This window comes from Mobula birostris, chromosome 4, assembly GCF_030028105.1.
Source record: "Mobula birostris isolate sMobBir1 chromosome 4, sMobBir1.hap1, whole genome shotgun sequence".
In the NCBI taxonomy this organism is placed as follows: domain Eukaryota; kingdom Metazoa; phylum Chordata; class Chondrichthyes; order Myliobatiformes; family Myliobatidae; genus Mobula; species Mobula birostris.
The window spans coordinates 196,354,957-196,367,388 of record NC_092373.1 but is presented as its reverse complement, the minus strand read 5'-3'; the positions used below and the strand labels follow the sequence as shown (position 1 = coordinate 196,367,388).

The 12,432-nt window shown below is 43.5% G+C and overlaps 1 protein-coding gene across 1 annotated transcript; it reads left to right on the top strand.

The window, feature by feature from the left end:
- The first annotated feature begins 755 nt into the window (after positions 1 to 755).
- On the top strand, positions 756 to 12,153 carry LOC140197098 (interleukin-12 subunit beta-like). The gene is made up of 5 exons (XM_072257013.1): positions 756 to 883; positions 2,814 to 3,010; positions 6,684 to 6,847; positions 8,872 to 8,996; positions 11,977 to 12,153. The coding sequence occupies exons 1-5, from the start codon at positions 756 to 758 to the stop codon at positions 12,017 to 12,019; spliced, it is 657 nt and encodes a 218-aa protein (XP_072113114.1). The 3' UTR covers positions 12,020 to 12,153.
- The last annotated feature ends 279 nt before the right edge of the window (positions 12,154 to 12,432 follow it).

Sequence of the window (12,432 nt, the reverse complement as noted above, 5' to 3'; positions counted from 1 at the left end):
AATATATAAAATATAATATATAACATTTGAGAATTTTAATGTGTAAAATAAAAATCACTGTCACCAGATAATTTAAGACTGTGCCATTAAACACTGAAATACAGAACGTACATTTTGTAGTTATCCAGAACTGACATAACATTGGAGAAAAGAAGCATATCAACATAGTCATAAAAATAGACAGCTAATAAAAAGTACTGAGGTAGTGGTCTGTGAACTCACAAGGAAGAAGCTGTGCACTCTATCCAGATCTTTTCATATGCAAGGTAATAATCAGTATGTATGGTTATAATATATATTACAGCAAATACAACAGCAAGTAACATAACAACGGAATAACACAAAGACCGTATGGGAATATGAAGTAGTGCAAAAAACAATGTGGGAATAACAATAATAATAACAATAATGATAACTAAGCAATAAATATCAAGAACATGAGACCAAGAGTCTTTGAAAGTGAGTCCATAGGTTTCAGTGATGGGACAAATGAAGTTGAATGATTATCCTCTCTGGTTCAAGGGTCTGATGGTTCAAGGGTAATAACTGTTCCTGACCCTGGTGATGTGAGCCCTGAGGCTCCTGTACTTTCTTCCTGATGGCAGTAGCAAGAAGAGGACAGGAACTAGGTAGTGAGGGCCCCTAATGACGGATGCTGCTTTACTCTGACACTGCTCTGTTGAAGATTTGGTCAATAGTGGGGAAGATTTTTACTAATATTAACTCCCTAATAATGTCACTAAGCCAAAGAAAATATGCAACAAGATTTACCATATACCTCTTTACCTCCAGTACAATGCCTGACCCGAAGCTTCACAGGTGTGATTACCTGCTCCTGGAAAACTCGAGGTGTTGCATTTTACCAAGTGAGGTACTGCCGAAGGTAAGGACGTGTTATCTTCTTCTGCTTTAACAAAGAACGCCCTGCTTCTTGCTGCCATCACCTACTGCCATTCCTATAGTGAGACCTCCTCCAAGAGGAGCACAACTTTGTTGTGGTTTGGAGGCTCGCCTCGCCTGCCTCAATGACCCAGAGAGCTGTGTTGGCTGGAGTCAGAGCAGATCTTTATGCTTTGGCTCTGGCTTCAGTAGATGAGGCAGGATCTATGGAAGTAAATAAATAGTTGACAGTCAGGGCTGAAACCTTCTTTCAGGACTGGAAAGGAAGAGGGAAGACACTAGAATAAACATTATTCTGTAGGTTAATTAACCACTGTTAACTGGCCCTAGTCTGTGGGTGAGTGTAGCATCTCAGATGAGTTGATGAGAGCATGGAAAGAATATATTAGTATTAGTGTAAGATCTGTATAAATGGGTGCTTGTTGGTTGGTGTGGACTTGTTTGGCTATGAGGAGAGGTTGAACAGAGTGAGATTGTTTTCTCTGGAACACTGGAGGCTGAGGGAAGATCAAATGGAAATTTATAAAATTATTCCAGCACCTACAGTCTCTTGAGTCTCTATGGCCTTTAATCATCTCTTGGTTGACACCAATAGTGAAAGTGACCTTTAATAGTCATAGTCATACTTTATTGATCCCGAGGGAAATTGGTTTTCATTATAGTTGCACCATAAATAATTAAATAGTAATAAGTAAATTATGCCAGGAAATAAGTCCAGGACCAGCCTATTGGCTCAGGGTGTCTGCCCCTCCAAGGGAGGAGTTGTAAAGTTTGATGGCCACAGGCAGGAATGACTTCCTATGACACTCTGTGTTGCATCTCGGTGGAATGAGTCTCTGGCTGAATGTACTCCTGTGCCCAACCAGTACATTATGTAGTGGATGAGAGACATTGTCCAAGATGGCATGCAACTTGGACAGCATCCTCTTTTAAGACACCACCGTGAGAGAGTCCAGTTCCATCCCCACAACATCACTGGTCTTACGAATGAGTTTGTTGATTCTGTTGGTGTCTGCTACCCTCAGCCTGCTGCCCCAGCACACAACAGCAAACATGATAGCACTGGCCACCACAGACTCGTAGAACATCCTCAGCATCGTCCGGCAGATGTTAAAGGACCTCAGTCTCCTCAGGAAATAGAGACGGCTCTGACTCTTCTTGTAGACAGCCTCAGTGTTCTTTGACCAGTCCAGGTTATTGTCAATTCGTATTGTCAATATTGTCAATATTCCCAGGTATTTGTAATCCTCCACCATGTCCACACTGACCCCCTGGATGGAAACAGGGGTCACCAGTGCGGACTTTAATTGTAAATCTACAAAGGGATTCTGGAGTAGAAAGCCCGAAGGTTGAAGACCAAAGTCAACGAGTCCGAGGTAGAGGCCAAAGGTCAAGTCCATGAGTCTGAGCCAGGGTCTAGTGGTTGGATGCCCAAAGTCTGAAAGTCCGAGACCAAGGATTGGAGGCCTGTCTGTGTATGTGAAGGGATGGGGGTGGGTGTAGAAGGTTGGAAAAGAGGCTTATTTTGCTGTTCTTCTGTTGTTGTTGCTTGTGCCATTCTGCTGAGCATTGTGGGCCTGTGGTGTGTTGGTTGTTAACACAGTAGACACATTTCACTGTATGTTTCAATGTACATGTGATAAATAGGTCATCTGATAATCATCTGTACATGTGATACACAAGTTATCAGATGGTATGGTAGTGTAGTGGTTAGCATAGCAGTGTGACAGCACTGGTTCAATCCCAGTGCTCTCTGCAAGAGTTTATACTTTCTCCCCATGACCGCATAGATTTCCTCTGGGTGCTCTGGCTTCCTCTCACATTCTCTTCAGACAATCCACTTTTTGAGAATTTTGCCGTCATCAAACCTTCCATTTACTGATCAGGCCTTTCCCTATTCCTTCTGTTGCCAGGAATTCCACACTGAAATCGGAGTGCACATACAATTATCTGAATTACTCTAACTCGGGCACAGACCACCACTTCACGTTCACCGAGGAGAACTACTCGCCTTACGCAGAGGAATACCGACCCATCACTTTTATCGTGGAGGCTGTAAACAGTGTTTCGTATCAAAGTCTTCAAAAAACATTTTATGTTGGTGATATCGGTGAGTCCCCTTTCCCTGATGTTGGCTGTGATTGGATTGTGGCAGATACCATGACAACAGTCAATGCTAATTTCTCAAACAATCGGTGAAATCATTTCACTTTCTATCAGATTAAGAATAGCTTTATTTGTCACACGTACAAATTGAAGCATAAGTAAAATGCATCAGTATGAGGATTGCATTAGGCAGCCTGGAAGTTCTGCCGCTAACATAGCATGTCCACAATTCGATAACTCTAATCCGCATGTCTTTGGAACGTGGGAGGAAATCAGAGCACCTGGAGGAGACCCACACAATCACAGAGAGAACATACAAACCCCTTACAGACAGCAGCAGGAACGAGGTCCGTAAAGCATTGCGCTGACTGCTACACTACCATGCTGCTTATACAGTGATAGGGTCAAATGAGCCATATGACCCTCGACATTTTTATCAGCTCTTTTAAGAGATTTAACATTTCAAATGTTTCTTCTGTGTGGGAACTTGGCCCATGGCAACATCCAAACAGTTGAGTTAAACTCCCTGGTTTAACTACCTGTTGTCCTTACTTGGCCCATATCTTTATTTAAGTATGTTGCCACTGGCTGCATGTCTGACCTGAGAACTGTTTAGGTTATTAAGGACAGGACCTCAGAATCAGCATCATCATCTATGACATATGCCATGAAATTTGTTGTTTTGTGGCAACACTACAGTGCAATACATGAAAAGATTACTATGTTACATTAAATAAATAGGTAGATAAAAGAGAAACAGCTAATTAAATAGATAGATGGACAAAAGGTGCAAAGAGGAGTGGCAAGGTCGTGGTCATGGTTCAATGGACCATTCAGAAATCTGATGGCAGAGGGGAAGAGCCTGTTACTTAAGCACTGAGTCTGTGTCTTCAGGCTCCTGTATAGAGTCATAGAAAAGTACAGCACAGAAAACAATCCCTTCAGCCCATCTAGTCCATGCCAAAACCATTTAAGCTGTCTACTCCCATCGACCTGCATTGGGGCCATAGCCCTCCATATCCCTACCATCCATGCACCTATCCAAACCTAAACAATGAAATCGAGCTCATATGGTTCACGAGCTGGCAGCTAATTCCACATTCTCACAACCCTCTGATTGAGTATCTCCTCTCTGATTATAGTTATGAGAAAGGGGCATGTTCCAAGAGGTGAGGAATGTTTATGATGGATAATGCCTTCTTAGGGTACTGCCTCTTGAAGATGTCCTCAACACTGAGGAGGTTTGTGCTCATGATGGAGCTGGTTGAGTCTACAACCCTTGGCATCCTCTTTCGATCCTGTGCATTAGCCCCTTCATGTCAGAATACTCCCTAAAGTACATCTGTGGAAATTTGCTGCTGTCTTTGGTGACACACCAGATCTCAGAATCCTATGAAGTATTGCCGCTGGCAAGCCTTCTTCATGTTAGGCCTGGCATGGATTCTCTGAGATGTTGGCACCGAGGAACGTGAAGCTGCTCACGTTTTCCTGTATTGGGGCTAGGACTGGTGGGTTTGTTTGATTCACACAACGACCTGTAGGAAAGACAAAACAGATGACGCCCTCCATTGGTCCGGGTCGACCATGGATGGTGCATCCCACCTGTCTATTTGATACACAAGCCAGGTCACTACAATATGGAGAGTAAGCTGTTGCCATTGTAGCAGGTTCCACCTCGCTATGCAGCTGATGAATCCAAAGGAACGGCAGAGGCTGATACAGTTTTTCACCAGCCACATTTCAGGAGTTGCCAGTCAGCATTGAATTCAACGTAGGACTGCCTTATAGTTGGACTTCAGTTCTAGCTTCCTCTGTAAGAAGTCCGTATGTCCTTCCCATCCGCACATAGGTTTCCTCCAGGTCCTCTGGCTCCCACAGGCCAAAGACGTACCAGTTAGCAGGTCAATTGGTCATTTAGGCTAAGGTTAAGTAGGGGTACCGGGTGGAAAGTACTGTATAGGGGGCATTTTGGAATTCTTTACACAGAGTGTGGTGGTGCATGCAATGGTGGTAGAGATTCACAGGCAAATCACGAATTGGATCTGATGCCTTATTTGGCAATGGCCAGACACTGAGTGCCTGAATTTTAGGCGAGTGCGGATGCAGAGGAGAATGTTCGATACATTGGCTTCTTGACCTCAGAAACCTAAGCCCAGACTCTCTCAGAGGGAGCTGGCATGACGTCACAACAGTGTTGGGTCGGACAACTTCAACCTAGCTGGTGAAACCGCATTTGGAATACTGTATTGTGTTCAAGTCTGGTCAGCTCACTGTCAGAAAGATGCCATTAAGCCGAAGAGAGTGCAGAATAGATATTCAAGGATGTTGCCGAGACTCAAGGGTGAGTTACAGAGTGAGAGTGGGCAGGCTTGGACTTGGAACTTCAGAGCTTAAGAGAATGAAAGGGGATCTTACAGAGGTGTATAAAATTCTAAGGGGTGAATGCACACAGTCTTTTTCCCCAAGGAGAGCGAATCAAAATGAAGGTGGCAGGCCAGAGAGTCAACAGCAGCAACTTTTTTAACCAGAGTGTGTGTGTATGGAATGAACTGCCAGAGGAGGTGATTCAGGCAGGTACATTAATAATGTTTAGAGGATATTTGGACGGGTGCATGGATAGGAAAGGTTTAGAGGGATATGGGCCAAACGCAGGCAAGTAGGATTAGCTTAAATGGGCATCTAGGTTGGTGTGGATCTTGGACAGAACAGCTGGTTTCCGTGCTGTATGACACTACGGTGGCATAGTGCATAGAATGTAAACTGGTCTATTATCAATGTGGCCAGTCTCTGAAAAAGGGCTAGTCCTACACTACTGTGTAAAAATCTTAGGCACATATATAAAAGTAGGGTGCCTCAGACTTTTGCCCACTCCTGTATTTGTTAAGAAGGAGTGGACAGCGAGTTTGTAAATCTAGTAGGAGCAAAGAATGTTGGGAAGGGCAGGGGAGCACTGCGGGAGGGGTGTAGGACAGGTGGTAGAGAAGGAGTGCCAGGAGTGGGGTTGGCACAAGTGCTAACACACCCAGCCCTGAGACACAGAATGTCTCTCTGGTGCTTCCTGCTCCCTCCCCTCTCCCTTCTCCTTTTCCCAACCATGATTCCCCTCTCCCTGGCCCCTTCCCACTCTCAGTCCACAATACAGACCGATATCAGAATCAGGTTTATCATCTTTCATATATGTCATGAATTTTGTTTTTGCGACAGCAGTACAGTGAAATACGTAACATTCTTACAGCATTGTGCAAAAGTCTTAGGCACCCTTGCTATATATACAGGATGTGTCTAAGACATTTGCATGATACTGTATGTTTCGGAGAAAAAAAAACGTTGATATTCATACCCTGTCAGGTTTTGCTTAAGGACAAGTCATGGGGCTAAAATCAGAAGCATGCCATTGAATACAGAACATGGAACATTACCATACAGTACAGGCTCTTTGATTCACGATGTTGTGCCAAACTTTCGACCTATTCCAAGATCAAACTAACCCTCCCCTCCTACATAGCCCACCAATTTTTGATCATCGTAAATGTCTCTAATGCCTCTCTGTTTCTACCACCACCTCTGGCAGGGGGTTCCATGCACCCACCACTCTCTGTGTAACATTCGTAACGGTGATTGGTTTTATGCAATGACGGGTTCAAAATGTTGCATTGTGTTTCTTCTTGCTGCCACAGTGAAGCCAGATCCACCACAGCTACAATCGGTCCGACCTTTCCAGAAAAAACTCAATATCACCTGGGAGTATCCTAGCAACTGGGTCAAGCCCTACTCTTATTTCCCTCTGATCTTTGATTTCCAGTGTGGATCCTGCAGGAAATGTGGTAGTAAGAAGCGTAAGGTGAGTTCAACATGTTCGGACATGTTTCAAAACTTCCCGCACATGCCTCCTCTGACTCTTTCTTTCTGGGATATCGGGGTGACTAAAGTATTTCTAAGAAACCTCCACAGGCCAGAGACACAAGAGATTCTGCAGATGCTGGAATCTGGAACAGCAAACAAAAATTGCTGGAGAAAGTTAGCACGTCAGGGCAGCATCTGTGGAGTGAATCAGATAGCCGACATTTCGGCAAGTAGAGGTGAAGGGTCTCGACCAGAAATGTTGATTACTCATTTGCCTCCCTGGGTGCTGCCTGACCTATTGAGTTGGAGTCATGGAGTCAATCAACATGGAAGTCATTCAGCTCCACTTGTCCACGCTATGTTGCCCAGCAAGCGTGTCCCTTCTGCCTGAGTTAGGCCGATAGCCCTCTAAACTTCTCCTATCCACGGACTTATCTAGATGGTTTGTAAATGTTTCCGCCTCAACCACTACTTCTGGCAGCTCATTCCAAAAATACACCAGCCTTTGTGTGAAAAAGCTACCCGTAATGGCCTTTTTAAAGCTCTCCCCTCCGATCTTAAACATGTGCTCTCTTATTTCCAACAGCCCATCTCTGGGGAAAAGATTGTGTGCTCTTACCCTATCTATGCCCCTCCTGATCTCATACACATCCACTCCCTCAATCTTCCTATTTCAGGGAATAAAATCCTGGTCTATGAAACTGTTCCTTCTAACTCATGCTCCAAAGTCCAGACAATATCCTGGTAAATCTTTCTTCTCCTTCCCTTTCTCCCCCCATCCACTCTCCTCTCCTAACAGATTCCTTCTTCTTCAGCCCTTTACATTTTCCACCTATTGCCTCCAAGCTTCTCACTTATTCCCCCTCCCCACCCTCCTACCTTCCCCCTCCCCACCCTCCTACTTTCCCCCTCACCTGGTTTCACCTATCACCTGCCAGCTTGTACTCCTTCCTGTCTTCCTTCGCCCACCTTCTAATTCTGATCTCGTCCTCCTTCTCCCCCGGTCCTGATGAAGGCCCAAAATGTCAGCCTTTTATTCCCCTCCATAGATGCTGCCTGACTTGCTCAGTTTTTGTGTGTAAATATTTTCTAGTTTAATAACATCTTTCCTATAACAGGATGACCACAACTGTACACAATACTGTACTCCAAGTGTGGCCTTACCAACATCTTTTTATAACCGAAAATTAACTTTGATTTTTGGCCCTGGCTGATGAAGGCCAGCACACCCAACAGCTGTTGGTGACTCTCCACAGACAAGTGTCTCTACTTATACGGTTCATCTTTAGTTTTTTTTTAAATCTCACTTGCTTTTATAAAAGAATGTTCCTTGTTGAGATGTGATTGCCATATGCCTGAAAACTTTTATAGTCTGGAGGGGCCTTCACATGATGTGCTCCAGGATCTGGACTTTGGAACGATAAAGGGATTGCAAGTTCTTATTTTATTAACAGATGCATCACGCTAACAGGCCTTTCCAGCTCAATCAGCCTGTGCCGCCCAATTACACCCATGTGACCAATTAGCCTACTGACCTGTACATCTTTGGAATGTGGGAGGAATCCAGAGCACACAGCGGAAACCCATGTGGTCATGTAGAGAATGTAAAAATCTCCTGTCAGGCAGTGGCAGGAATTGAACCTGGGTCACTGGTCCTGTAATAGCGTAATGCTAACCACCGTGTTACATTCTCCACTCCACTCTCTGTACCCCCTCCAGCATTGTCACAGAATGATTCTCTCGGAATGATTACAGTGTCTGACTCTGAAAGGAAACCAGAAAATACTGATACACTCTGCAGGTCAGACTTGATGAGAGAAGGGAAAGCAATGGTTCAGGGTGATGATATTTTAAGTAATATTCTGATAGGATAGGCTTTCTCAGAGTCTCAGAGCTGAGCAGCATCCAAGATGCCAGTCTAAGCTGGTTTCATTTGTCTGTATTTGACCCAAGAGTAAGGGATGGCTGATGTTAAATTAGAATGAGTTTTGAATTTGTGTTATCCTCCCTGTTCTTCATTAGACTGTGCCCACAGAGAACTGGCTTCCACAGATCATCATTCCGAGACACTGCAAAGTCCAAATCAGAGCCAAGGACAAGTTCCTGAATTCGCCTTGGAGTGATTGGAGTGACTGGGTGGATTCAAAGTAAGAATTTGTCTTTAATGTATTTTGTCTCTCTCTCAATGTGTAAAGATATCTAATCTTTAAGGAGGCAGATATTAAGTAACCCTATTTAAATTTGGCTGGTTCACACAACTACTGGACACTGAAAGGCCTGGATAGAGTGGATATTTCCTTTAGTAGGAGAGTCTAGGATCTGAGGGCACAGCCTCAGAATAACGGGATATCCTTTTGTTTTAAAAGGATGAGGATGGATTTCTTTAGCCAGAGGGTATTGAATCTATGGACTTCATTGCCACAGAGGGCTGTGGAGGCGAAATAATTGTGTGTATTTAAGGCAGGATTTTTGGTTGGTAAAAGGGGATAAGGGTTGTGGAAACCATGCAGGAGGATGGTACTTGGTGTAGGTGTCTGGAGGGCTGTGGTCCCAGTGCAGGTTGATGGGAATAGGCAGTTTAAATGGCTTGGCATGGACTAGATGGGCCAAAGGACCTGCTTTTGGGCTGTACTTTTCTATGACTCTATGATGGAGTGCACATTGGTCTTGATGGGATGGCAGCGCAGACTTGATTCTGCCCAATTCTGCTCCTGCTGCTTACGGTCCTTCATTGACTTCCCATGGTGAACCCTGCTCTATTTTCAGAGTGTCAGATGCACAGAAAGATAACATTTGTGATTCGATTTGAGTCCTTCCTACATAACACTAGAAAAAGAAGTAAAGTATGAAGCTGTTCAATATATTCCAGAAATGATGTTCTGAATAGAAGCTGAGGGGGAGATGCACAATAGCCTTTATATAAATGAGGTCTCCTCCTGTCTCTGTGGGGAGCTCGTGAGGCTGATGTGATTTGCTGCTGCAACAGGAATTTGTCAGAATGATGAGATAACATGGTGCCTATGTCATTGGTCTCGTAAACAGGCAGGGAGTCGTAAGAAATAGCAGCAGGAGTCGGCCATCTGGCCTGTTGAGCCTGCTTTGCCATTCAATAAGATCATGGCTGATCTGACCATGGACTCATCTCCACCTACCTGCCTTTTCCCTATAACATTTAACACCCCTACTATGCAAAGGTCTATCCAACCTTGTCTTAAATATTTTTACTGAAGTATGAGTTTGATTACTGTTATGTCAACTGGGGAACTTAAATCCAAGTAATTAAATAAATCTCAAAGAAAAGAGCCTTCGTGAGAATCCATCTAGTTCATTAATGACTTTCTGTGGGACGAGAACCTGCAATCCTTTCCCGGGTATCCAACGGCCTGTTGGGTACTTTATTTTAGTGGCTGTGGCACAGAATGTAAGGACAGTGAGGTCATACTAGAATTGTACAGATCAGGCCACAGCTTGAGTTCTGTGTCCCGTCCTTGTCACAATTTTGATATAGCTATGCTGGAGAAGGTACAGAGAGAATTTACCTATGATGAAAGATTACGCAGAATAGTACAGCACAGTCCAGGCCCTTTGGCCCACAATGTTGTGCCGACCTTTTAACCTAAATCAATCTGACCCTTCCCTTCTACATAGCCCTTCACTCACCACTCTTTGTGTAAAGAACTTACCTCTAACATGCCCCCTATACCTTCCTCCAATTACCTTGACATTGTAAGACCATAAGCATTAGGCCATTTGGCCCATCGAGTCTGCTCTGCCATTCAATCATGGCTGATCCTTTTTTCCCTTCCTCAGTCACACTCCCCAGCCTTTTTCCTGTAACCGTAGATGTCATGTCCATTCAAGAACCTATCAAGCTCTGCCTTAAATACACTCAATGACCTGGCCTCCTACAGCTGTGGTAATAAATTCCACAAATTCACCACTTCTCTGCATCTCTGTTTTAAATGGATGCCCTTCTATCCTGAGGCTGTGCCCTCTTGCCTTAGACTCCCCCACTTGGGAAACATCCGTTCTATATCAACTCTGTCTAGACCTTTCGATATTTGAAAGGTTTCAGTGAGATCCCCCCCCCATCCTAAATTCCAGCTAGTACAGACCCAGAGCTATCAAATGTATGATAACACTTTCATTCCCAAATCATCCTTGTCAACCCCTTCTGAACCCTCTCCAATGCCAGCACATCTTTTCTTAGATGGGGAGCCTAAAACTGTTCACAATTCTCAAGGTGAGGCCTCACCAGTGCCTTACACATCCCTGCTCTTGTATCCTAGGCCTTTTGAAATGAATGCTAACATTGCATTTGCCTTCCTCACCACAACTCACCTTGCAAGTTAACCTTTAGAGTGTTCTGCACAAGGACTCCCAAGTCCCTGTGCATCTCAGAGTTTTGTACTTTTTCCCTGTTCAGAAAATAATCTGCACATTTATTCATTATGCCTCCCTGGTATTAGCCATTTCCACTCCCGGAAAAAGTTTCAGGCTGTCCATTTGATCTATGCCTCTTACCATCTTGTACATCTTAGAACGTGCTGAATTTATATTTTTATTATTGTTAGGTGGACAGAAGCGGCTGAGGGAAGATTTAATTGTTCATAAAATTATGAGGAAACTAGACAGAGTGAATCGGAATGAAGTTGTTGTGTTTCTCATTAATTGCCTGAAAGAGCAATCAGTAGAGACTACCAAGGTCTTGAAAGGGCCAATAAAGAATAGCTGAGATGGAAGTCTGGAACCAGTTTATGGATTCCTTCTATGACTTCTGGCAGATCATTCCATTGCCTCTCCTGTCCACTGTCACCGCCATCCCTCATCTTGACTCTTATTGCAAGTATCCTTTTGACCACTGAATCGCAAATGTTCGAATTACTGCTCAACCCACAGAGGCAGAGTTCTTCTAAAGCAGGGCCATCCAGCTGGGGTCCATGGACCCCTCAGTTAATGGTCGGGGTGCATGGCATAAAAAAAAGGTTGGGAACCCCTGCTCTAAAGGGTTAGTAACGCTCACCTCTATTAGGTAAGCTTTCACCTCTAATCACCACCTTACCAAATGAGATATGATCACAAAGAAATGAAGATTTCTAAATCTCTCTTTGTTTCTCTTTTCCTTAGAAGTCTAAATGACATGGCAAAAAAGAGACAAGCCACCAGATGACTGACTGGAGAAGAGAAGTGGAGATGACTTTATCACATCAGTTTAAAAGGACCCCCGATCCTGTACACTAGAATTTACTATACCGGATTTGAATCGTAATTAAGTATATTAAGAACCAGAAAAAATAAGTAAAATCATGTTCTATTACAGTAGAGTTCCTTATGCACACTGTGCTGGAACAAAATTGCAATTTTTATGGACAAAGAAACACTCGTTATAATGTAAATCAGGCCAAATTGCAAATGCTTATTTAAAGAATATTGTTAAATTTTCTTATTTTCTACCAGAGCAGATCTAGATATTTATTTATTTATTGTTATTTATTTATTTACTTCCTCCCTGGAACTGCATAATGATATATTTTTAATGTATTCCTTAGTAATATAATAATGTATTTTTAAAGTGCATTCCTT

Excerpts from the sequence above, each read along its gene's own strand:
- LOC140197098 (XM_072257013.1), top strand. The coding sequence starts at position 756 with ATGCAACAAGATTTACCATATACCTCTTTACCTCCAGTACAATGCCTG. Across the intron at positions 6,848-8,871 it reads GTGGTAGTAAGAAGCGTAAG|ACTGTGCCCACAGAGAACTG; the intron begins GTGAGTTCAACA and ends GTTCTTCATTAG. Across the intron at positions 8,997-11,976 it reads AGTGACTGGGTGGATTCAAA|AAGTCTAAATGACATGGCAA; the intron begins GTAAGAATTTGT and ends TCTTTTCCTTAG.